Source organism: Heterodontus francisci, chromosome 11, assembly GCF_036365525.1.
Source record: "Heterodontus francisci isolate sHetFra1 chromosome 11, sHetFra1.hap1, whole genome shotgun sequence".
NCBI lineage: Eukaryota > Metazoa > Chordata > Chondrichthyes > Heterodontiformes > Heterodontidae > Heterodontus > Heterodontus francisci.
Window position 1 is genome coordinate 50,413,096 of NC_090381.1, and position 27,713 is coordinate 50,440,808.

Consider the following 27,713-nt stretch of genomic DNA (forward strand, 5'->3'; position numbering starts at 1 on the left):
CATTGCCTTGTGAAGACCAGCATTCTAAGACAGTGCCAGTCAGTTAATTTGAAGCAGCCTGATTAGTTTTCTCGGCTGGCCTGTGTGAGTCAAAGAAGCCCTACTGCCCTCTCCTCCTCTGTACCAACTCTTCAGCTCGTCTCATAAAGACTGGTCCCATTACCAACAACGTTTGGAGAAAGAAAAAAAAGCACCTTCATCTCTCCACCCCCAATATACCACCAACTGACACACTTTGCAGAACTGCATGTCTCTGCCAGCACCAACCATCACTCCTCCCTCCTCAGTCCAGCCACACTCTCGCCTGATCCCGTCTCCTCCAACCGCCAGTCGACAGACATCAGCGTCATACCGGCCTCAGGGCGCAGGCGCGCGATTTCAGAGGCCGCCGCGCTCGAGCCGTTGCAGACGATCGCGGGATTTGGAGAGTGAGAGCGCAGAGACGCAGTAGTAGTCGTGGGGTACCAGGGTAACGGGTAAGTGTTTGCTTATTCGCGGAGAGTTTGTGCTTCAGCGGTAATATCGTCCCCATTTCCTCCGCCCTGCTAGTAGTGGAGGAAATGGTTGAGAGCCGGCCTCCGTAAGTTGGTCCAGTTCAGGCTTTCCATTCTCCACCCCGCCCCCAACTTGCTCGGGCAAATGATTACCATGCAGGCCACCATGTCAGCAGTGTTTGAAGTGGCTGCTTCTGGTTACCTGGCAGAGCGTGAGTAACTTGCTGAGGAATCGTGGGCTTAGTGAAGGGCTTTACTTACGGATGCTAACCAAGAGTAAAATCTGGTTTGTCATATGAGACCCCTACCCTTGATCTATTTTGGCTGGGCAAGAGGAATAAAAATGGGAATTGTCAGCCTCACTATATTACTGAATATACAAAAAATTGCCAACTCGTAGTGGGAAAGAAGATTCATCTTCCCTGGGTTATGTAACTATAAACAATGGACGAAGTGAAGGTTTTCTTATGTTATAAATTGGATAATTTTGCAGTGTACTGTAATCTTATATTTTTAAAAATCTAGCACACGATTTTTTATATTAGGATGTGGTTGTTGCTGGCAAGGCTGGCATTTATTACCCACCCTTAGTTCTCCCTGTGATAGCAGTGGCATGCCACATCTTTGATTTAAAAAAAATGCTACTTAGTGGCTTTCTCGGGTACATCAGAAGGCAGAGTCATACCACATTGGTGTGGGACTGCAGTGACATATAGGTCAGACAGGACTAGGATGGCAGGTTTCCTTTTCTAAAGGACATAAACAAACCTATGGGTTTTTGAATAATCCAACAGCTTTGTGGTCACTTAACCAATGCCAGCTTTTTATTTCCAGAATTGTTAAAACTGAATTCAAATTCTTAAACTACTGTGGTGGGATTTTAACTTGCCCTCTAGATTATTACTTGAGGCCTCTGGATTATTAGTCCTGTAACATTATACTACTGCCTCTGTCATGATTTCAAGTTGGCTGTTTGACGTCAGTGTTTTTGGGTATAAAAATACATTGAGTATATAAAGTTAAATATGTACCTGTGCTAGCACAGAATGAACAAAATGTATTTATTGCCAACAGACTTATGTATTAAAGTATAGCTGTTGAACTGGTTTAGAAAGGCACATATTTTCTTATTCATTTCCCAGGGATATTGACTCCTGTGAATGCAAGTGATTAGAAACTTGTCCTAGGCAGAGTGTCAGTGGACTATTGAATTACAGGTGCATCACAAGCCTTACTTGTCCTTGCCTGATATTCACATACTGACTTTTTCCAGCAGGGGTCACTGGATGGATAGTGATTGGTTGATTTCCTTTTCACCTTCCCAGCCTCGAGCCACTGTGGGTAATTGTAGAGCCCCAAGTTGTGGAATACTTTATAAGCATTTTTTAAGGTTCTAAATGAAAATTCTATTTAGTTTTCATCTGTAGCCATGCTTCCTCCTTAAGGCAGAAGGAAAGAACAATAGTCTGGCCTGTGTAGTTTTCTAATTTTTCATTTAATGTGACAAGAGAGGTGGGGGTCAGGTTCGGTGGTTTTTCGGGTTGGAGAAGGTTACAGAGATGGGGAGGGATGAGGCCAGTCGCCATTTTTAATGTAATTGGCTTCAAACAGCATGTGTATATGGAGTTGGAAGTAAACAAGAATGTGATACTCTGGTAAAAGGCTCAGAAAGGGGGACTGGAAACATAATTTTAAAGTATGCACAATTGGAATAATATAGAAATCCAGGAAGTTGTATTACAGTTTGCCCTGTAGTATAATAAATCGGTACAAACAGTTGTAAATGGCTCGTGAGATTGGCTTTACACTTTAAAAAAAAGAGCAGTACTTCATATGTAGGCACTGAGATGAGACAAGAAATAGAACTATCTAGAATGAGTGTTTTAAAAAGGAAGATCATTGATACAAATTTGGGACTATTACAGCTATCTTCTAGGGTTCTGTAGTGTTAAGTCACTCCCTTAAGCGGTCTGAATGTGTAGTTTTATGGGGATTGAATTTCACTGCTGTATATCTACTTGTGTAGTAGTGGGATCCAGGAGTGCAATGTTGAAACTCCTTTGTGGTCTAGACTGGATTTCCATGTTTTGCGTACTTATACTCCTTCAATCTCTTCAAAAGGCAGACTGCATTTACGCTTGAGTGAGGTGACATTTGGTTCAAATCATAAGCTGCTATATTCTGCGGATGTAAACCACATAGAACAAGGACATTGATAAGAATTGCTTGATAAAATCATTAACTTTTGTTTTCCACCTTAAAGAAAAGACATTTGTTAAATATCCTTATTCAAAAAAAATTACAAATTTTGTTGGTTAATATTCAATTTGTGTCATCGGACCATGTATGTTAGATTTAATTAAGAATTTAGTAACTTTCATATTATCAGACTCTGTCAAAGCCATGCTATGTTTAATCAATCTTTAGTTTTCATAACATTGAGTTGATATTTTTAGTTGTCATTTCTTTCTCCATAATCTGCCATAAATTAGCAAGTAATGTATATCTTTTAAAAGGGTGCCTTCAAAAGAGATTGATGGGTTATAGCCAGTAGTGGTAGTAATGATGAGTGAACAGCATCTTGATCGTTATATTTGGGCTTCTCATCAACTCGACTTGTAGGGTGCCTTGTAGTAATAGATGTGTCTAGACACAAAAAATGTAATTGTCATTTAGCTTGTTTTCAAACTGTTTGGATTTCATTAAGATAGATTTGCTTTATGTGGATTGTTCAAAACTGTTAGGACCGACTGCTCGAGTCAAAGCCCCCAATCAAAATATACGATTCTGATTGTGGTGGGAGAAATGCACTGTTGATTCAGTCCTGTGCCTCCACAGATTGCCTAACATATCATTTTTAAACTTTCCAAATTAAAGAAAGACCCAGCCAAATTGTACCATCTATTAACCCCTGAATGAGGCTAACCAAACCAGGTGTCTTTTGATCAACAAATTAATTGTTTAATTAGAAAAACTAAATTCTTAAACACTACTAAGATATAACCAACGTTTAAAATAGAAAAATTAGTGTCCTTGCATATTTTACGCTCCTGCCAAAGTGAAATCTTCCAATGTGGAACAGTTCAAGGTTGCTTGAAGTCCTTACAGCCGTCCAATGGGGGGGGGGGGGGGGGGGATGGTTCTTCAACAGTAGAACAGTCCAATTCAGCAGTTGAATTGATGCCCTTCTTTTCCAGCGATGAATTTCAGCAATTACAGTTCAGTAGTTAAAAGAATTAGTTATTTTCTTTTAAGAAATTAATCTGGCTTGATATCAGAATTCTGAGAGTATAATACATAGGATTTAAATAAACCGAGAGAGAGCTCCCTTTTCCTTCAGTACATGCTGGCAGACAGCCTGTGTGTGTATCTGTTAACTGTGTCTCAAAAGCCAGTTTTTCAGCTAGTTTCAAACGTCAGTCGGCAATCTTGTGTCTTTGGTCCTGAGTGGCTGTATCCCATGGCAACGAGAATGCATATTTGGAGCTGGCTGTATCCTATGGCAATGAGAATGCATCCTTTGACTCAGTCCCTGGAACTTGCTGCCTTAAAGCAGTACTGATCCTGTTACAGCCTTAAAGGCACACTGCATACTTCCTGGAAAAGAAAAAACTACAGGATCATAACAACAAAGTCAAACTATGACAATATATTTAATCAATGAGTTACTGAGCTTGTTTAATGCTAAATTGTGGCATATGGTTCTGTGGATCAGATAACCTTTTGTGCATCAAGAAAGGCTGTACACTTTATTTTTCACTCACAATTTTAATTTTTTTAGACATTATTTCAGAGAGCTCTTTTAAGGTTGATATTCTTATAAAGTTTCCTCTATGCAATTTAATTTAAACTCCTGGCCCCAATACAACACAGTTTTAATGATTCATTCCAGGTTTAATAATCTTGACCTTACCACCAGAAGACCGTAATGAGAAGAATCTCAGTTCCTATTGACAGGTCTGCCCCCTCCTCAAAGGTCCTAGCAATGAGCCAAGCTGGCTGCTCAATCAACAAGAGTGCCTTGGAGTACTACACTCCTACCTGGCTCAGGTATTGGATTACCTCGTATGTTGTAGAAGGTTAACTTGGTTCTAATCTTCCATCACTGGTATGTAATTTCGGAGCCATTTTGAGACAAAAGAGATCCTGCTTATATTTCCCCATATTCTCAACCAGAAAGATGAATTGCCTTGCAGGAGGTGCAGCATTGATTCACTGGAATTTTACCAGGGATTATAAGGCTTAAATTATGTGCACAAATGGAAAAACTTGTATTTCTTTTGAGTTTACAGGATAGAGGGTCATCTAATTGAGGTGGTTAAGATGATAAAGTGATTCAGTAGGGTAGATACAGAAAAACTACTTCCTCTGGTGGGGAATCCAGAACAAGGGGGCATTATCTTAAAATTAGAGCTAGGTCTGTTAGGATTTAAATCAGGAAGCACTTGTTTTCACAAAGGGTAGTGGAAATCTGGAACCCTCTCTCCCAAAAGGCTTGAGGATCTGAATGGCTAATTCCTGTTTTTATGTTCCTTCTCTTCTTCCTCCCCCTTCCTGGACAATAATCACTGGTTGCTCATTAGACAACTGACTGGTGTGGGTTTGAGCTCTTAAGTTTAGAACAAGTAGCAGGCTCTCTTCACAAGTGACATGAAGCGCACAACATCATAAAACTGTTGTCTCTCTAAAACTCAAATATGGTAAGTATCACATCTTTTGAGTTTGTTTTGAAACCTAACCTCTCGGTAACACCTTCCAGTGGCTGTCACACATGTCTTGGAGCTTTTCCCTTCAGCTATACAATAGACATCTGCCTTCAACATCATGGAATAGTTTCCATAGGATAGCTTGCTGCATGACAGCCTCCTCTGTCCATAGATTTTATAACTAAATCAATTATTATAAAATGCAATGTGTAAAGACTATAATTTTGTTTTGCCTTTTTTAAGCACATTTCATCAAATTTTGGGGAGATTAGTATAACTGTTTTGGACTTGGAGTGTGATTCCCTTTTTTGCCATTACATTTATGCCAAGTTATTTTACAGTGCAATTGTGTTTTTAAAGAAAAACTCCAAAAACTGGAATCTGGAACACACTGTCTGAAGGGGTGGTAGCAGCAGGAACCCTCACAACATTTAACAAGTATTTAGATGAGCACTTGAAACGACATAGCATACAAGGCTACGGGCCAAGTGCTGGAAAATGGGATTAGAATAGTTAGCCTCTTGATGACTGGCACAGAAACGATGGGCCGAAGGACCTGTTTCTGTGCTGTATAACTCTATGACTCTATTTTAGTATTAAAACATCATACAGCCATTTTTTTTTGTGTGTGTATATATCTAAAAAGAACTTTTAAAAAATGATTCCTTTAGCAAAGGGGCAGCTAAAGATGTTTCTGTTTGTGCCTTAGGTAATTAGAGCTAAATCCATAGTTGGGATATTTCTTCAAAACCATCTAACATATGGGAACACTTAGTTTTTTTTAAAAGACGGCATTTTAACAAGTCCAGGTATTCTAAGTGTTCTAAAGAAAGTAATTCAGCAACTTCCCAATAAAATAGGGAAAAATCTACTTGACCATGTCCTTACCAATCTAACTGTTGCATATGCATCTGTCCGTGGCTGTATTGGTAGGAGTGACCACCACACAATCCCTGTCAAGACGAAGTCCCGTCTTCACACTGAGGGGATCCACCACTGTGTTGTGTGGCATTGCCACTGTGCTAAATGGGAGAGATTTTGAACAGATCTAGCAACTCAAAACTGGGCATCCCATGAGGCACTATGGGCCATCAGCAGCAGAATTGTATTCAACCACAATCTGTAATCGTATGGCCTGGCATATCCCCCACTCTACCATAACGATCAAGATGGGGGACCAACCTTCATTCAATGAAGAGTGCATGAGGGCATGTCAGGAGCAGCATCAAGCATACCTAAAAATGAAGTATCAGTCTGGAAACTACAATACAGGACTACTTGCACGCCAAACAGCAGCAGCAGCAGCAGCATGCAATAGACAGGGCTAAGTGATCCCAGAACCAACAGTCTCTGCAGTCCTGCCACATCCAGTTGTGAATGGAGGTGGACTCTGTCAGGAGGAGGAGGCTCTGCAAATATCCCCATCCTCAATAATGGAGGTGCCCAGCACCAACAATGCTGAAGGAGCTCGACACCATCCAGGACAAAGCAGCCTGTCTGGCACCCCATCCACCACCTTCAACATTCACTCCCTCCAGCACTGACACATAATGGCAGCAGAGTGTACCATCTGCAAGATGCACTACAGCTACTCAGCAACAGCACCTTTCAAACCTGCGACCTCCAACACCTAGAAGGACAAGGGCAGCAGATGCATGGGAACATCACCACCTGCAAGTTCTCCTCCAAGCCACACTGACTTAGAACTATATCGCTGTTCCTTCACTGTTGCTGGGTCAAAATTCTGGAACTCCCTTCCTAACAGTACTGTTGATGTACCTAAACCCCATGGACTGCAGCAGTTCAAGAAGGCATCTCACCACCACCTCCTCAAGGGCAATTGGGGATGGGTAATAAATGCTGGCCCAGCCAGCGACGCCCACATCCCCTGAACGAATAAAAAAAAGTTAACATTTATCATGTGATTTATTGCATAAGAATGCAGTGTAATTATTGCTTCTGAGTAAATACAAATCTCGTGATGAATTGAGAACTTAACGTTCCTTTCATTTGTCAAAAACCTTTTATTATGAAATGAATACTTGAGTGTAGCAGCTGACCTTGTAAATTATAAATGCTTGGATTGAAGTGATATTATAAATCATGAAAATTAAATTTCAAGGTTTATATTCATCTGAATATAGAAACTGGATTGCTATTTCTACAGTAAGAACATTAGAAAAAGGAGCAGTAATAGGCCATGCAGCCACCCCCCTCCCCTCCCCTTGCCTGCTTTGCCATTCAGTAAGGTCATGGCTGATCTTATACATCAACTCCACTTTCCTGCTTGATTCCATATCCCTTGATTCCCTGACTGCCCTGAAATCTATCGACCTCAGTCTTCAACACTCAATGACTGTGCATCCAAAGCCCCCTTGGGTAGAGAATTCCAAACATTCACAACCCTCTGTATGACCCCTAGTTCTAAAGTCTCCAGCCAGAGGAAATGGCCTGTCAGCATCTACCCTATCAAACCCAGTTAAGAATTTCATGTTTCAATGAGATCATCTCTCATTCTTCTAAACCCCAGAGAATATAGGCCAATTCTACTGTCTTTCATCAAAGCACAGCCCTTCCCGTGAATCAATCTAGTGAACGATTATTGCACCCTCTCTAGGGCAGTGTTCTTCAGTAGGATTTTGATGCAAAAGGTTTGAGCAATCAGTTCACCATACTCGCCATATGATCAATATATGCAGTATTAATAAAACAAATGTGCAGTCTTTTGAAAATAGATTTGAGGTTTTAATTTGTCAGCAATCAGGACCAATGCGCTCACTGCCAGAGCCAGGAAAATAGCTTCAAAAGAGTTTTGCAATCCAACTGTTCCTCAAAGCAGGCCTGCTGTAAATGCTCTCAAAGGGTGGTGACACTCTGTTAACTGAAGTGTTCTGTTTGACCGTGAGCTCCAGTTTATTTAAAAAAAGAACTTATCTCCAAGAGTATACTGTCTGTTTTATCAGAATTGAGAGGGTACGAAGGAGATTTACCAGAATGGTTCCAGGTATGGTGGATTTTAGTTACAAAGTTAAGTTGGAAAAGTTGGGATTGTTCTTCTTGGAGCATGGGAGATTTGGTAGAGGTGTACAAGATTATGACATGCTTAGATATGGTAGACAAGGAAAACTTCCCATTAACTGGTACAAGGACTAGGGGACCCTGATTGAAAGTTTTGGGCAAGAGATGCAGGGGGAATATGAGGAAGAACTGTTTTACACAACGAATGGTAATGACCTGGCACTTGCTGCCTATGAGGGTGGTGGAAGCAGAGATGATCAATGATTTCAAAAGGAATTTGGATGAGCACTTGAAGGAAATAAACTTGCAGGATTATGAAGATCAAGTGGGGCATTGGGACTGACTGCATTGCTCTGCGGAGAACCAGCATGGACTCAATGGACCTATGCTGTAAATGACTCTGATTCTAAATCTGTGTATTGGCTTCTGTGCTCTGACTCTTGTTTTGCTTATGCTCTGTTGCCTGCCATTTCCAAACACAGCATCCAGACGTTTAATAGACCTTTGGCTCATGGCCAATCTCCTGAAGTCTCCTCTTTTGCGTCAGTAGCACCCTATTCCTTTCTCGCTTGTTTCAACAGATCTATTAAGAAGGCGGCTAAATACATTTGAATGTTGCTGCACTGCCCCAGCTTGCCAAAATTTCACATTTCAACCCTCTTTGGCAGTCATGGAGCACCGTCCCCTCAACTGTTTTGTGAATACCACCAACTACCAGCTAAACAAACCAAGCTCTTCATTTAGCCTCCCCGTGTCACTAGATTCCCCAAGAAGATTTCAAAAGCAATGGGACTGCTGTCCTTTCGAAGGCCAGCCCTGCTTTCACAGCGCTTGTCTGTCGATGTGGTTCCACAGATCTAAATGTATCATCATTTTGAAGCACCCAGAGAGAATAGGAAGAGGAGGTAACAAATGGCAAACTATTTTTCTTGTTTCATTAAGCAAATGACCCTTTAGCTTACAAGTCACTCAAAGTCTGACAACTGAACCATATTCTGATAAACATAGTCGTGGTCTGACCGATTTATGCGACTCCTGTCGAACAGCAACGTGGTTGATTCTTCCTTGCTCAGTTAGGGACAGACGACAAATAGCGGTCTAGCAAGTGACACCTATACTCATACCTACCGCTGCAACTTTAACATGACTCAGTATTGTGTGATTCTAAAAATGAAGAACATTAATTCATATGTCTTGTGACTAATTTGCCACATGTGAGTGGTGAGTGCATTAAACAACACTGCTCTAAGGCAAGTATATCCTTCCTTGGGTAAGGAGATTAAATATATACACAGTATTCCACGTGTGGTTTCCCCAAAGCCCTGTATAATTGCCGCAAGATTTCCTTACTCTTGCACTTCAGTCCCCTTACAATAAAGACCATTTGCCTTCCTAAATGTTTGTTGCACTTGCATGTTAACATTCTGTGATCCATGTAGAAAAATGCCAGAATCCCTCTGAATACCAACATTTACTAGTCTCTCACCCTTTTAAAACAAAAAATCCTGCTTTTCTAATCCCAGTCATCTAATACTAGAAGTCAACTAAATAATATACTATAGCAGTGGCTTGGTTTAATGTCCATTTGTGCAGTTTGTGGGTGAGTTTAATCGTACTGCATGCTATAGCTCTAAAAGACAACGATTATGATGTAGGAGCCAGCAGGTTATTGTATGTAGTGGAAAATGTACTGCCCATTATACATATTTGGAACAAAAACAGAAAATGCTGGAAATACTCAGCAAGTCGGGCAGCATCTGTGGGGTGAAACACAGTTGACTTTACAAGTCCGTGTGATCTTTAATATTTGGAGTTGCCTTTCTAATGAGACAGTCTATTCAGCCCACTGTAGCTCATTACTGTGCAAACCAAGACGGGTGGGGGAAGGAGAAGTTATTCTGATTCTCTAACTTTAAGTCACCGCTCCCACTGAACTGTGATTTCGCAAGAATGTACTTGCGATGTTTGAGAGCCACGTTATTGCAGTCTTGTGCGCGTGCGCTTTGAGGTCTTGGCGGCTGTAATAAACCATCTAAGCGTTGATTTGCTGTTACTATAGTTACCAATCAAGCCCCTCCTCCTACCTGTGGGTTTTCGTTCAATATGAGCGGCAAGAACTGAAAATACAGGATCGACCTGGCTTTATCCCAAGGTAGTTTTTAAGTTCCCCGGGCGCTCTAAAGCAGTCATGAAGTTATTTTTGATAATCTGGAAGTGGATTAGCATTATTTATGAATATTTCTGGGAATTATTCACAAATTTCTTTGCGAGTTTAAATGAAATTGCCAATGTACGTAGACATGAAAAACCCCTAAAGCGGACGCATGGTTATGTTTGTGGCGGCTGCAGACCGATTTAAACATGTTTATCTCTGGAAGTTAAATTGACACCTAGCCAGTTCAGAAACAATCGCTTGGGGTTGGCTTGAACTGTAAACTGGCTAGTTGTAAAATAGATGGTTATAAATGATTGAATTAGAGGCTGGATCCGTGTAAGGACTACTTTTCGGAAGCTGAAAACGTTAATATTTACCGGGTTAATGAAATAACGTGAGGTTACATCTTCGTGAGGCTTTATCACATTGTTTAGGCTCAGGAGTAGCCCTCAGCCATACGAAAAGCTCATTAAACTGCCTTTGCCGTTAGAAATGCAGTATTTGACTGGTTGCTAATTTGGGGGATATAATGAGGCTGAACAAGTGACTGGTATAGAAATCTAACAATCAAGTGGGCTACAGAGAAGTGGATACTTTTTGTTCAAAAGCATCTCCATTGTATAATTTATTCCAGTGTATGGATTGGAACTTATTTTCTGCAGTAGTCTCAGGTAGACTTTAAACCAAGGCCCCATTTCCCCCCTACCTGAAAGCTAAAGGGCCACTTGCTTAGTGAAACAAGAAAAATAGACTGCCATTTGTTACCTTCTCTGCTCCTGTTCCCTCTGGGTTCCTCTAAATGATGCATTTAGATCTGTTGGACTGCTTGGCAGACAAGTGCTGTGAAAGCAGGTCAGGCCTTTGGAAGGATAGCAGTCCCATTGCTCTCGATCCTTGGGAATCTAGTGACATAGGATGCGAACTGAAGAACTTGCTTTTGTTTAGCTGGTAGTTGGTTTTTGCAAAACAGCTGAGGTGCATGAGCAACAGCCAGTGCTCCATGGCTGCCAATGAGGGTTGAAATGTGCAATTTTGGCAAGCTGGGGCAGTACAGCAACACTCGAATGTGGTCAGCCTTCATCTTAATAGAGCTGTTGAAATGAGCGATTGAAAGGAATAGACATAAAAGATTCCATGGCACTATTTAGAACTGGATAGGGAAGTTGTACCAGTGTTGTTGTCAACAACTAGCACACCCATAATTGTTTATGTAATCTTGCTGTGTGCAAACTGGCTTCTGCACCTCTGTGTATTACAACACTTAACTGCACTTCAAAAAGTACTTCATTGCTTTGGGCCATCCTAAGACACTAAAGGCAACCTGTAAATGCAGTTTCATTTGTTCAATCATATATATTTCAAATGATCATTGATCTAACCATAGTTTATGGTAATAAAATATATCAATCCAAATATCTGGCATCTGATGTGTTCACTTGCTTTGTTACATTAGCAGTTCATGAAATTGTTAAATTTACCGCAGGTGTTTAAATGTACTTAGCTGTTGAGACTGAAGACTCTCTGATTGTAGGGAAGGTGCTGGCATGGCAGCCCATATACCCTACTGAAAAATCAGTTGGGGTGTGAGATTTTTACATTGGGACTATTATACATGGCTTGAATAGATAGATAATAGCCCCCATTATTGATACACTTTTCATTGTTGGTGTCCTTGCATTTTCATGAAATTGGAGTGTTATTTATACCTCTTGAAATCAGCAAGTGTGTGTGTTCTTGGTTAAACCAGAAAGAAGTGGAATCTTATCATTTGTTTTGAGCGGGAAGGGGGTAATTGAATTTTGAGGTTCATTTGGCAAATATTTAAAAGCTACAGATGGAATATCAGGAAAGGTAAAAGGTTATTATGTGCATTATTAGCTAATAAAGTTTTTTTTGTTAGCTGAAGAACATGGGTTGTCACCATCAAAGCTTGTCCATTTAGTTTGGTAATTTGGTTAACTTAGCATTCATCTGCATTTTAAGTACCCTTAATATCTTTAATTCTGTCACCGTAACTATAGGTTAAATCTTATAGGTCCAAATTCATATAGAAATTATACCCCTGAAAGGTTTTTTCCAAAAATATCTTTTCCATAAAATTTGTAAAAATACATTACATGCCAATTCAAATTTGACAGTGCAATACAGATCAGTTCTTTCAATACAGTACAAGGTTCCTCACTACACTTGCCATTACGTGTTATATTTACAATATACATTTACATTCCACGTCATACATTCTCAGGTGTAAAAAGCCTTGAGGGGTTTTACATGGGTCCAGCCCCTCAATATACTATGGTGGAAAGGCCTTACACAGAGGCCTTTCCCCATTGAGCTTTTGCAGCGGTTGCCTCAAGCTTTAGTGCATCCTTCAGCATGTAGTCTGGGACTTTGGAATGTGCCAGTCTGTAACACTTGGTCGTGGACAGCTTTTTTTTGCACTGGCAGTCCAGCAAGTTTAGGGCAGGCCAAAGTGCATCTTTCACAGAGTTGATGGCCCTTCAGCAGCTGGTAATGTTTATTTTGGTATGTGTCCCTGAGTCCTGTGCTATGGAGCTGCTCAGGATGACCCTCAACAAAAACAACTGCATCTCTTTCCAGACCTGCTTTGCGAAGGGATGTTCCAGAAGGAGGTGAGTGACTGTCTCTTCCCCACCGCAGTTGCCTAAAGGACAGCGTGCGGCGGCGGCGGTGAGACTCCATGTATGCAGGAAGGATCTGACAGGGAGGGTCCTTTTTCACTACAGTCAAGCTACATCTTGGTGCTTGTTTGAAAGTCTTGGTGATGAGGCATTCTGCCAGATGAGTTTGACAGTCTGCTCGGGGAGCAATAGACAGGATCCATCATCTCCTTTTCCCACAGGACCACTGTCTGATGGATGTTGGCCAAATGTGTTCAAACAAACTTTTCCACGAGGGACAGGTGGTATGGCAGGTACAGCTGAATGGAGTGTTCTGCTGCAACATGGCCAGACCCATCCTTTGCAACACTGGGAACATGTGGAACCTCAGCACTTAGTGATACTTGGTGTTTGAGTACAGAGGGTCGGTGCATAGCTTGTTGCAACCGCACACAAAGGTGGCCATCAGGATGAGGGCGATGTTGGGTATGTTTATTTTTCCCCTTTAGAAGTTTGAACATTGTTCACTCAGATGACCCCAGCAGCACGGGAGCCGGTGGGGGGGAGGGGGGTCAAACCTGTGCCACGCGGAGCAACGCCGAGAATGCCTCGCATCTGATGACCAGCTTCTTACTGCAGTGGAGAGTGAGCATCGCTTCCACATGCCCAGTTTCTGTTTCAGCACAGCTATACACTCCTTCCAGTTTTTGCCACACACCCCAGCCCATCTGAACCATATCCCCAGCACCTTTAGGTAGTTTGACCTGATGGTTTGATAGTTGTGAAAGAGATCATTCAACTCCTCAAACCTATACTGTTGCTATCTCCTTAACAGCAGCTATCTAACTTTTCCTAGCCTTTCTCTATCGCGATTTTGGTAAAGCTACTTTCTAAGATATGTTTATTTCAAATTTCCTTTTCGATAATTTAAATTTGTCATCTTATCATACTAGTCCGACTTATCGCGACATATTCAGGCTCAGCTTATCTTTTAATTCTTTATATACCGTCATGAGGTCTGCTTAACATTCTCTAACATGTCCCCATTGCTCATCCCTCTTGCACTTGTGATCATTCTTGTTTTGCTCAGCACTTTCTTCAGTGCACATATGTCTCTAAAGTGGTGACCAAAATTGAATGCTGTACTTGAGGTGTGGTTTGATCATTGCATAATTAAAGCTCAGCGTGACCCCTGTAGGTATAAACGCCACTGTTCTGGTTACAGGTTTGTTTTTTTAATTGTCTTGTTAGTATAGGAAACAAGTCTACCAGTACTTGCACATTCATTTCATAGTTTCTCCCTACTAATTCTATTCCTGTCATTGTGATCCTATGTTGCTTGTTTTTCTACTGCTATGCAATATTACATATTGTTGATATTAGATTTCATTTGCCGTTTGTCTACCTAATTACATACTTGATCTAAATCCTCCCACAAAATGTTAACATCATCCGCTATTACTACAGTTCCTTACTTTAGTGTTGTTTACAAATGTCATGCATGACTGGTTTTGACATCCAAGTTCTTTGTGAAGATAAGAAAGGAGCATTGACTTCTGTAACACCCGACAAAACATTTCTACCAGTGCTGCACCTCTCAAGTACTCTTGTTACCTATTTTTACCCTTGGTTCTTTTCTTCAGTTTAGTCAGTCTCTCTCTCTCTCTCTCTTTTTAAGGCTTTCCTGAAAATTTACATTTTAATTATAGGAAATTTCTATTTGTAGCATCCTCAAAGAAGTCAGGAGGTACCTCCAGTGTTTGACAATCCCTATACCTTCACCAAACACTCTTTGGATTTCTCATTCAATAAAGATATACAGTTTGCCAAATCAGTTCTGACTGTGTCATGTAGGCAAAGAAAGCTACTCTCTCCATGGGTAAAACCCAGTTAGACATCTGCAATATGTGGAGGATACCACTGAGTAAGATGTATAATGAATTGTGTTAATTATCTCTGCACCAAAATCACTGTCTCTTTTCTCATGGAATAATTTCAATACAATAGGGACAGGTGGAGATGTGGTAGGACTATGGAATTAGTGTAGGATTAGTATAAAATGGGTGGTTGATGGTCGGCACAGACTCGGTGGGCCGAAGGGCCTGTTTCAGTGCTGTTTCTCTAAACTAAACTAAATAATATTCCTTCTACTTCAATTTTCTGCCTTCTATAGGAAGGGAAAACAGGTATAATTTCAGAAGAGAATTCTTTGTCACAAATGTGGGAGGAAGATAGGCTCTTTTTCCAATGGTGCGAGTGTTGCAAATGAACTTGTCCCATATTAATAAACTTCATACTTTGTGTTTTATGAAGAATACTTCATTCGAAGAATGATAAAGATCATGCATGTAGAGGATCTGAACTGCATATAGATGCAACAATAAATCCCGATAAGGTCAAGAATTGTAAAAACTTGATCACCTATAAATGTAAAGATCATGGAAGCATGTAGCCCAGAAAAAGCTGGCTACAATTGGAGATTTTATCTTTCCAATAGTCTGAGAGATGCACAGTTTCTAGAATGCACCAGGTGACTTTTCCTGAATAACACTTTCAAAATTGACAAGGAAATGGACCATACTGGATTTGGTGATGACTAACAAACCGGAATTATAAGAATTAAGGAAACATTGCAAAATTTGACCATAATATGAATGAATTTGAGAGGGAGGTCACAAATTGGGGTTTTAACTTTAAGTTAGGAAAATTTTGATTGGAGGTGCGATTAATTTATCACAGTAAACTGGGCTGAACTATTGATGGATAAACTTCTAGACACAGTGCAAAGTATTCAATTAAGTATTTGGTATGATACAAAAGCAGTGCATACCTTAATTTAAAACAAGGTAGAGGCACGACTTGTGTAGATAAGTAACAATGGTCAACAAGTGACATCAAAGCATCAAGCTGAACAGAAAGTCTTACACAATTGCAAGGAAAAGTGGAAATCCAGGGACTAGGAGAGCTATAAAAAGCAACAAAGTGATAGAAAGTAATGAGGCACAATAAGGAATATGGGAATAAATGCAAGGAATATTAAACTATCAACCAAAATTTTGGTAAGTATATGGAGCGATTGGGAATGGAGAATGCAGACCCATCAAATAAGGACAGATGCAAGTGAGACTGTAAGAAGGAATTGGCAAACTTTGTTAAATGAGTTCTTTGTAGTAGTTTTCAACAAAAACAACTTGAGTTTATATAGCGCCTTTTTAAATATTGAAACATCCCAAGGAGTTTCACAGAACCTTATCAAATAAAATTTGACAGTGTAGGACAAGAGAAAATACCCGCAGTACGAGGCAATCTGAAAATAAATCAAGGGGAGGAACTTAGTGCATTTAATATTTATTTATTTTATTTATTTAGAGCAACAGCTCCAAAACAGGCCCTTCGGCCCACCGAGTCTGTGCTGACCAACAACCACCCATTTATACTAATCCTACATTAACCCCATATTCTCTACCACATCCCCACCATTCTCCTACCACCTACCTACACGAGGGGCAATTTACAATGGCCAATTTACCTATCAACCTGCAAGTCTTTGGCTGTGGGAGGAAACCGGAGCACCCGGCGAAAACCCACGCAGTCACAGGGAGAACTTGCAAACTCCGCACGGGCAGTACCCAGAATCGACCCGGTCCCTGGAGCTGTGAGGCTGCAGTGCTAACCACTGCACCACATTTTTTTTAAATATACATTTTTATACGTAAATATACATATACAAAAATATACATTTTTTAAAAAAATGGTAATTGAGCAAATAATTGAACTTAAGATGGGCAAATCTCCAAAGCCCGATGGATTCCACCACAGGGTATTAATATAAATGGGTGAGGAAATAGCATTTAAGTTGGTTATAATTTTCCAGAGTCTGGATTCAAGCATTGTGGCTATGGATTGGGAAATTGCAAATGTCACTGTTATTTAAGGGAGGAATAAAAAACAGGTAATTGCAGACCTGTCATTTTAACATCAAGTGGGTAAATTACTAGAATCAATCACCAGAGACAGAATTACTGAGCAGTTGGGCAAGTGAGGAACATGGATTGTGCAGAGTAGGTTATGTCTAATGTAGTTGAATTTTTTGAGGTCATTAGCATGATGGATAAGTGGGTGTCTTTGGATGTTGTCTATATGAACTTGCAGAAGATGCTTGATAAGATTCCACACACAACATTGTTAGCAAAAGTAAAAGTGCACAGAATTGAAGGTAACTTTATGACATGGCATCAGTGATTGGGAGGTATGAAATGGAGAGGAGGGATAAAGGGAACGTTCTCTGATTGGCAGTATGGGACACATGGTGTTTCCCAGGGTTTTGTATGGGGCCTTTTTGGATTTTTGGATAAGGAAATGGAGCATATGTCCAAGTTTGCAGGTGATGCTGAGTGAAGAGGTACAGTAAGTTGTTTGGATCAGAGAAAGGTTACAGAAGGATATAAACAGCAAGCAAGCAAAGCTGTGGCAAATGGTGTTCAATGTGGGGAAGTGTGAGGTCATCCACTTTGGATCTGAGGCAAATCTGAATATTTTCTTGGTGAGAAACCTGGAACTATGGAGAAGTGAAGAATTTTAATGCCCATCTACATCTACTCATCACTAGAAGCTAGTGCACTGGTACAAAAATTAAACAAAAGACTGACTGAAATGTGGACCTTTTATTTCAAAGGGGTCTGTGGTGAAGAAGTGATGCTTTATTTGAATAAACCCTTGGTCAGATACGGTTCAGTTTTTGCACCAATCCTTGGGCAAGGTATATTTGTCTTGTCAGAAGTACAATGTAGATTCACTGGAAGGGTTAAATTAGTGGACAGCTACATAAACCCTTGAGTTTAGAAGGTTGAAGCGTGATCTAATTAAGGAGCTTAAAATGTTAACAGAAACCGGTAAGGTATACAGAGAAACAGTTTCTTCTGGTGGGGGAAATCCAGAACAAGGATTTAGAGGTAGGCCATGCATGGAAAGGGCAGTGGAAATTTGGGAATGTCATCCCTAAAAGGCTGTGGATGGTGAGTCAATTTCAAGTCCCAGACTGAGATTGATAGATACTTGTTAGATAAGTATCAAGGAATATGGTGCAAAAGCAGGTAAATGGAGTTGAGGTAGAGATCTGCCAAGATGCAACTGAATAGTGGAACTATTCTTATGTTTTTATAATTTAGATGGCAGGATCCTGCATTTAAAATCAATGCAACAAATTTGAAATTTACCATGCCCCCATTAGCATGGCTAAAAGTGCACATGTATTAATATTTGGGAAACTATAAAATATAGTTGTTCAGTTGTGCCTGAATCCATTTGGTGCTGAAACAGTTATCCATGTCTTTATTACCTCCAGATTCAACTATTGCTAACCTAGCCAGCCTCCCATCCTCCACCCTCCTTAAACTTTTGCCAAAAACTTGCTGGAACCCTAGCCTGTACAAACCCCACTCACCCATTATCTCAGTGGTGGTTGACCTTGTATTGGGGCCTGATCTGCAAATGAAGCCAATTTAAAATTCTCTCCATCTGTTCAAATCTTTTTTCATAGCTTCACTTTCTATATCTCAAGCCTCCTGGAACTTTGGCCTCTTGTTCCTCTGAAAATTGGGGGTTGCATCTTCAACTGTCTAGTCCCTATGTTAAGGAATTCCCTCCCTAACTCTCTCCTCTCAGCTTTTTCTTGTCCTTTAAGACCCTCCTTAAAACCTATTTCTTTGACCAAGCTTTGTGTCCTAATATCTCCTCCTTTGGCTCAGAGTCAGTTTTTATCTGACTGTATGTACATCTGTGAACTGCCTTGTATGTTTTCCTATGTTAAATGTGCTTTATAAATGCAAGTCATTATTGGCACAGCCTTATATTTTAGAACATAAAAATGTGGTTTTCATAAAATATTTTAGATTAATGCAGTTAATTTGGTGCTATATATCTAACCTCTTTCGTTTTCCACCTTTAGGTACAAAACTGGAGTAGGGTTAGTCCAATAGCCTCACAGGCTTACAGACGTTCTGGACTTTTGATTGCTTCAAGGTCTCCAAGCAAAATGAAACTGAAGAAGGGTGTAAATCCTATTTTTTCATTATTTTTGCAATTTATGATCATGGCGTGCAATTTGTTATTTATTCTGCCATTACAGCTCTTCTGGGGTTCACGGCGTAGACCCAGCATGAGAGCAAAATCAATTGGTAACCATCCTGCAGGCCCGTACAGATGTGTTGAAAGTTTGGATTGTCTATTAGCAAGTCTGTATGCTGGAGCCGACACTCTAGATAAAATTTTTCAGTATGCCACTGATGGCTTTAGACACAGGAACTGCTTGGGAACACGTGAAATTCTTAGCGAGGAAGATGAGATTCAGCCAAATGGAAGGGTCTTCAAGAAGGTAATTGTAACTTTTTTTTACACTTTAGAGAGTTTTGTTACACTTTAGATGTTTTTGTTTTACTATCTTGGTATTGCCATGCTGGCTGATATTTTTTTCCCCAAGGCAATTGGTGATGTGCACATCTTATATTTAACTCTTGGTTAATTAATCAGTCATGATTTTATGTTTGTATATGTGCAAGACATAGTGTTGGTTGGAAGTTATTTCATAGTTTCTTGCCTTAAAAGTGCAATTAGTGAGAAAACATTGGCAGTCTGCTTTATGTGAAATGACTGATTTGCATAAACTACAAACTTAAAAAATGCTTCAAAGCACAAATAATACTATTGGAAATAATGAACTATTCATTATTGTATTTGAGAGTAATTCAGCCCAAGTAAACCACCTTGTAAGCAATCCCTTTGTTTTTCGAGCACCACATAAGGCAAGTTTTCAAAAGGGACTTAAAACATTTGCAGGCACTACTAGAGCATACCCACTATGTAAAATTTAGAACTGATGTCTTGACCATAAAAATGTAAACTGGTTTATGTTGAGCATTTTTTGTACAAGATAAAGGCAGCAGTTTTGCTGTAATTTTTCTCATCTGTGAAATATAAGGTTTTTAATTCAAAGGGAAATGCTAATGTCTGGCCCTTCTAAGAAACTTTTGATCAGATCTGTATCAGTCTCTTTCCTTTTCTTGTTTGGAAAGAAAAATCTTTCTATTAAATACATGTCTGCTTTGGCAATGTTCCTTTTAAATATAATAAAGTTAATGTTTGTGTATTTCATTTACACTAAGTTTAAAATTTTGTAGCTTCTGCAGGAAACTAAATAAACAATATCTTTCTTTAGCTCAAACTTACTTCATCTCTGTTCTGCTGTGATTTTCATGGAAGTCTTCAGTTCAATTTCATTTCTTAATGGAGGCAAAAACAGCAGGTACCTAGAAACCAAAGACTAATATTGCTGAGCCATTTATATAGCCATCTAGTTCCAGTCTGTATACAGAATTGCTTCATTGCCCTCAGCATGGTACACAGAAAAAGTTTTAGATCTATAAGGACCACACACATTTTAGGATATGCTTCAGTACATGATAAATAAAATGTGGTCATCTTATAGCAGCCCAGTGTTCCAGTACAGCAGTTTTCCTACTGATTACCAATACCTTCTAAATCAACATAAATGTTAACCTATCTCTTTTATTTTTGTGTTTATATGGGATGAAGAGGAACATGCAGCATTAGTATCAGTTTGCAACTTCAGTTATTCAGATACAAGGCACCTTGATAACTTCTGATGGATGTCTAGTGTCAACGTGGATAATGCCTTGGATCTTGGGAACTTGTATCTTTTGAAACAGTCATTAAATATAGGCTGTGCAAGTCGTTTTAATTATCAAGAAACCAAGTCGATGGATTCAAGACTAGAGATGACGGAGGGATCCACTAACAATTGCTTCCTGTCCAGTATGTTAATAGAATCTCCCCAGATATGAGAACAATGTTCAAGTCTAGGGTGGACTTGGAAAATAAATATTTGGTACAAAAAATGAAACTACACTTTTTGAAGGCAGTTATGATATTTTAAAGAGATGCAATATATATTAGATTATGCTAAAGGAAAGAGGTTGCAACACCCTTGATTATTTTGCTCTTCACTTCTGGTTTAACAGTTCTAATATGAAAGAACATTAAAACCTGCATGGCTCAGATTGTTGAATTCCAGGCCTAATTGAAGATGTTACTTGCCCCGTGGAGAGAGGAAGATGGATAGGACTTGGTATTTGGGCTCCTGATTCCTATCAAATATCTTGACACTTTCAGTTGCATGTTGTGGCCACTATGGGGGTAAATACCCCATATTCTTGGAGGACAAGGCAATTTGTTTTTGTTCGCATAACTTATTGCGGCAAGGATATGATTAGTTCATATTATTCGCTATACATGAAATTTTTCTTTCCCTCCTTATTTCTGCTCATCACTTTTGAAGTCAGTGATCTAGCTCCGCTCGTGAAGAAAGTTGTCATATTGGAATATGGTTTATTGGACTCTGGTATCCCAACCAAATATGGTCCTGGACATTGAATGCCAGTGAATGATTCAGCTATTAAGGGTATTACAGCTGAGCAATCCAACCCTTAATCAATCTGCGCGGTCTCCGGTAGGGGTCATCTGATAGTGATCAGATGCAGAAACCGTGGCTTTTTTTCCCCTCTGTAACCCAGAGTCACTAAAACCAATTGTAGGGTCTTCTATTATCTTGTTTGAGAACCATTAACTTTGGGATCAAACTGGGTCATTTCTGATCTGTCTGGTTCAATGCTTTCAATCCGTGCAAATTCATTGGGTTAGCGAGCGCTAAATACTACTTATGTGCCTTGACCCAGTAAACCAGAAAATTGGGACAGACTTAAGGATCTGTGCCTATAGTGAACCTATAGAGGAATGTCTGCTTTAAAAAGAACTTCTATGGTATTATAGGCTTTGCTTTTTGAAGTGTTTTTGTGTTTGGAGTTTTGCACTTGAGCTGATAGTGGTTATAGTCAAGCATACTGGAAGTGCGATGATACAAATTATGGACTTACTCTGAAGTTATATAAAAAAAAAACCTGACTGTCTTTTAAAAATGAGCCTTTACTTTAAAAAGTGAACTGGTCCAAAATGGCCACCGAAGAAAAAGGGGATTGGCCTTTTTGTGTTCAAACTGTCTGACCAGGACAAATTTTCAAAGCTGAGAGGTGTCAGTTGCATCCCATCCTAATATATTCCAGAATTGAAATGTCATCTTCTGAAACAGAAGGTGTGAAATAGCTGTGTCCTGGACCGTTGTGCAGCATTCATGGGGAAGAGACCAGAGCGTGTCATACCAGGAGGTGAGAAGTACCACTGCTTTATCTTTTTTAAAAAAAAACATCCGAGAGAGAGAGGACTCCAGTCAGAAAGAGAGAAAACAAAGCAACATCCAGCAACTTGTTTTCCAGGAAGCCAGAAGGCACATGCCCTGCTGTGGAATCCTACATCTACACTAGACAGCAGTGAACTAGAAGTGATTGTTATGGCCAGATGAGGAGAGGGTCTGAGGCTCCCCTTTCACTTCTTATTTGGTTTGACTGCAACAGGGTTTATCCTTTTAACACCTAAGTGATTGAACTTACCACCTCAGTGAGTGCTTGCTCCTGCCTCTCTCTGGTTCTTTTGCAATTCCATTAATCAGACAGGTTTTCTTGAGTTTAAACAAGAAAGATGTAATTTTATTACTGTTAACACTCTAAACCGATTAAAATTACTAAAATACGCTATGGATTCACGCACCCATTCACACACACATTACAGAGGGGAAGCACCTTTGGTGGTTGGAGTAGAGTCTGGAATAAATGGAATTTAAATACAGTTTTTAAATCTCAAGTCCTCCTGAAGTCCTCACTGGGCCATTTGCCCAGTGGTGGGCTTGCTTTTCTCAGGGCTCCTGAAGGCAGAAGAAGGATTCGTTCCTTGTTCCCTAGTTGCTGGCTGTGACGTTCTGTAGGTTTGAGGGGCTTTACCAGTTGCAGCCAGGTCTCATCTTGATCTTTACTCGGGGGAGAGAGAGAGAGACCTGCTTTGTTGATGACTTTTCAGTTATTTCTGTGTGACAAAGCTGACAGTAGAGCTGCGCAGGCAGCCACATGACATTATCAAGCCCGTTTGTTGTTTTAATGAGGTCTTTCTGGAATCTTTTCCTGAGATACAAGATGCTACACCTCAAGCTGTCCGGTCACACTTGGAGGGGATTGGCTCTTTCAAAGTCATTGTATGTAGATGGCCCCTGACAACCGTGCTGATGAGGACATTCCAGGAAATTTAATCAGAGCGCACCCCATTGTTCTGGCTAGGTTGAGTCAGTTGTGTCATCTCCAGTCTGATCTTTTGGTGTTTCACATGTAAGTTGCAGTGGCCATCTTGGCTGCCAGTTTACTTTTTAAAAATGTTACTTGTAAGAATTTCCTGTAAAAGTCTAATGCAAGGTTCCAACCAATGAAATTAATATTTCCTTTTGGCATATTGGGTGTTCATGACATGATTGTCTTCAACTGAAGTTTCAGTCAATCAAAAGTGCTATCTACAATCATCTCAGGCCTGCACCCATTGTGAACTTGATTTCCAAGAGAATTCAACAGGCTTATTGTGACTTTCTCTTTCCTTTCTCTCCACCCCCCCACCAACCCCCAACCCCCAACTTAAAATCACCTTTCCTTTTTCCCCCCTCTCTGTCTCGTGTGAATGAGTGGATCTAGTTGCGACAATTTCTGGGGAAGGCGTATTGATCAATAAACAATTGATTTTTCTGTTTTTTTTTAAACCTACAAGAAAATCCGTCATTGCCTGTTTACCTGAAAAATAAAACACCAACGGATTGAATCCTAATGACAAAACCCCCTTGCTGCAGTCAGGTGGGGAGTTGAACAGTAGGAACCTTGTGGCCGTAACATTAATAAGATACTTGTACTATATTTTTGTAATATTAAGGTACTGAGTCTAACAGTCATTGATCATTCAATTTTAGGCACCTAGAGTAAGGGGGAAGGAAGGTCCTGGGTTCGTGACCAGGACATGTTTCTTCAGATCCGTGCTAAGCCAGAGTAACCTGAAATCCTGTGTCCATTCGTGTATGTATTTTAGCTGACAGTCTGGGCCTGAGCTTGTTACTTCAGTCTTTTTTCCTGTCTGCTTTCTTTCCTGATGCCTGGTCATGTCATCTGTTTTGTTCTCCCCACTTAGGTACTTTGCCTCCCCCAATCCCAACCCCAACTCATCACCTATTTCTTTCCTTCTTCAATCCCTCACAGATAATCCCACAGCTACCCTTTGTACATCTCTTGGCATTCTCTGAAGAGTCCATTGAGATACTCCTTGCTGCTTCCTTATGAGCACCAGCCACCTTGATCAGTGACCTTTCCACTCAAGACAACTGTTGAGGGACTAATCTCAACAAACTCCTTCCTGGCTCACTTATCTGATCCACCACAGGATCCTTGGACATTACCAGTAGCCCCCCTCTGCATTGCTTTTTGGCGTGTCCAATTCACTATTTAGCAAGGCACTACCCAACCGTGATCTTATTGTAGATTAGACTTTATTTCCTGGCTTTGACTGAAACATATCTCACACCATTCCTTTTTACTGAAGCCTCCTGCCAAGTTATAGTTTCCACCATCTACCCTACTTAAATTGTCCATGGTGATGTTGTGGCCCTTATCACCAAACTACACCTTGATCTCTTTCTTCTCTAGTAATGTCTGCTCCTTTGAATATCACAACTTCTATTCTTGTCACCTTTCCTTTTAAAATTCTCATTCTCATTGTCTAACCCTCCAGTCCCACCCCAGATTTCTCACTGTATTATCCTCCCTTTCCTTTCCCAGCCTCTGCATTGAGCCATCTTCAGTTATTTCAATCTTTATCTCAGCTCCACTTAGTGCTGTCTGTTCTGAATTCACTGACCTCATCTCTCCCTCCATTTAAGTCTCCTATCCACAATCACGGTCTCTCTCTCGACCTTGCCATCTCCTGTTGCGTCTCTTTCACAGACATGGCTATCTCTGCACACCTGCTTGTAACCACAGCTCCCTGCCATCTTCCAACCCCACTTTCATCTGCGTTTGTCCCAGGAAAACACATTCACCCCCCCCCCCCCCCCCAAATAATTTAAAAAGGCACCTTCTAAATCCCAACTGCCTAGTCTTTAACTCTCCATTCTTCACTCTCCTTGCAGTCATTTGATCTGCTTAATCACTCCTTTATGTCCACCTTTGCTCTGGTCCTCAGCTAAACCTTTACTCTCTCACAGCCCAGTATGACCTCCATCCTAACTCCCTTCGATACAACCCCTCTGCTATGTCTCTCCACCCTCACTTCCAACCATGGGTGAGGAGCTTATGGACCTCTATTACTAAGGTTGAGACCATCTGTTCAACTGCCTTTGGTCCTTCCCCCACCCCCCACAATTCCTCGCACAAAAAGCCAAGCCTCCCCTAGGTTTCCCCCCCAGGCCTTAACCCATGTCTTTTCCTCTCCTGCACTCATTTTATCTCCTCAAGTCCATAAGACCTGCATTCTGCTCCTTTTGATCCTATTGCTACCAATCTGCTTACCACACAATTTCACCAAATCCTTTGACCTCGTAGGCAGACGTGGTCTCTTCCGATCTTTGCTAGTAGTGTGATGTCCACCAAAGCTACTAAGTATCATCACCTCATTCCATGACGATATGAAAGGCACAATTCAGCATAGTGGCGCCTCATCAGACCTCTTTCCTATCCTGAGTGGCGTGAAACAGGGCTGTGTTCTCGCACCTACACTGTTTGGGATCTTCTCCCTGCTGCTCTCACATGCGTTCAAGTCTTCAGAAGAAGGAATTTTCCTCCACACAAGATCAGATGGCAGGTTGTTCAACCTTGCCCATTTAAGAGCGAAGACCAAAGTATGGAAAGTCCTCATCAGGGAACTCCTCTATGCTGGCGATGCTGCATTACACTTCTCACACTGAAGAGTGTCTGCAGAGACTCATCGAGAGGATTGCGGCTGCCTGCAATGAAATTGGCCTAAACAACAGCCTCAAGAAAACGAACATCATGGGACAGGACGTCAGGAATGCTCCATCCGTCAATATCGGCGACCACGCTGTGGAAGTGGTTCAAGAGTTCACCTACCTAGGCTCAACTATCATCAGTAACCTGTCTCTCAATGCAGAAATCAACAAGCGCATGGGAAAGGCGTCCGCTATGTCCAAACTGGCCAAGAGAGTGGGAAAATGGCGCACTGACACAGAACACACAAGTCCAAGTGTATCAAGCCTGTGTCCTCAGTACCTTGCTCTACGGCAGCGAGGCCTGGACAACGTATGTCAGCCAAGAGCGACGTCTCAATTTATTCCATCTTCACTGCCTCCAGCGAATCCTTGGCATCAGGTTGCAGGACCATATCTCCAACACAGAAGTCCTCGAGGTGGCCAACATCCCCAGCATATACACCCTACTGATCCAGCGGCTTTTGAGATCGCTTGGCCATGTGAGCTGCGTGGAAGATGGCAGGATCCCCAAAGACGCATTGTACAGCGAGCTCGCCACTGGTATCAGACCCACCAGCCATCCATGTCTCTGCTTTAAAGACGTCTGCAAATGCGACATGAAGTCCTGACATTGATCACAAGTTGTGGGAGTCAGTTGCCAGTGATCGCCAGAGCTGGTGGACAGCCATAAAGGCGGGGCTAAAGAGTGGCATGTCAAAGAGACTTAACAGTTGGCAGGAAGAGACAGAAGCGCAAGGGGAGAGCCAACTGTGTAACAGCCCGACAACCAATTTTATCTGCAGCACCTGTGGAAGAGCCTGTCACTCTAGAATTGGCCTTTATAGCCACTCCAGGTGCTGCTTCACAAACCACTGACCACCTCCAGGCGCTTACTCATTGTCTCTCGAGACAAGGAGGCCAAAGAAGAAGACCCAAGTTCCCCTCCTGCCTCCATGCTAGCAGATGTTGTAAATGGTCTCTCCTTGGGTACTGTACTCACTTTAAAGTAGGGTGACCATATGTCCCCATTTTGCAGAGTTCCCAAGCAAACAGTGTCCTTTAGAGTGACAGTTCACAAAAGATGTCCCCAAGTGAATTACCTGAATATTAAAGGCCATGCGGGTTCAAATCAGGAGCCATTGGTCTCCTGAGCAGGCTTGCTTACTGACTGGCTTTAATTTATGCAGAGATCAAAAGATTGCACTCTGACTCCTGCGCCTGTGCTCTGAGCCTCACCCCTCACAGAATCCCCAGATAATGTCTGAATTGTGCATTGTTTTCCTGTGAAATTCGGTTGAAGAGAAAACAGCCCCGGAGCCAAAATGTCTGAATAACAAGGGCAGCTAGTAACTGGACTAATGAGCGGTGGCTGGAACTGGGACATGTGGATGTCCTGGGAGCCAGAACAGAGCACACTCCACTATCTGAGGTTGTGTGATTTAATTGTTGGATTGTTTCCCCAGATTTGGTTTAGAAAATATGATCACCCTACTTTAAAACTCCCATCATCACTCCCTGCTCAAAAAACTTGCTGTCTATCCATCTGATCTTGTAAACGACCAGACCATCTTTTAAATTCTTAAACATGTTGCTTCTCAAATCTGTGCCCATCTTTTCTGCAGATCAATTTGAGTCCAATTTCGGTTCCTTATATTGAAATGGCCCTAACCAAAGTCACAGATGACATCCTCTGACAGACTTCTGTTTAGCTTCTGACAGTCAATTATGCTATCCTCCTCCAACACCTTTTCTCCTTCGTTCAACTAGGGGGAAATTAACCCGTCTTAGTTCCACTCGTGCCTATCTAAC

The 27,713-nt window shown here is 41.0% G+C and overlaps 1 protein-coding gene across 2 annotated transcripts in view; it reads left to right on the forward strand.

Moving 5' to 3' along the window:
* Positions 1-365: 365 nt before the first annotated feature.
* The window catches only part of acsl3a (acyl-CoA synthetase long chain family member 3a), a 127,233-nt gene continuing 99,885 nt past the window's right edge, over positions 366-27,713 (forward strand). The window contains exons 1-2 of one of the 2 annotated variants that reach the window (XM_068042134.1): positions 366-476; positions 18,942-19,367. In XM_068042134.1, coding sequence (XP_067898235.1) covers positions 19,029-19,367 — 339 coding nt within the window. In that variant the 5' untranslated portion in view covers positions 366-476; positions 18,942-19,028. The remainder of the gene's footprint in view (positions 477-18,941; positions 19,368-27,713) is intronic. The other variant, XM_068042135.1, reaches the window with a different exon arrangement.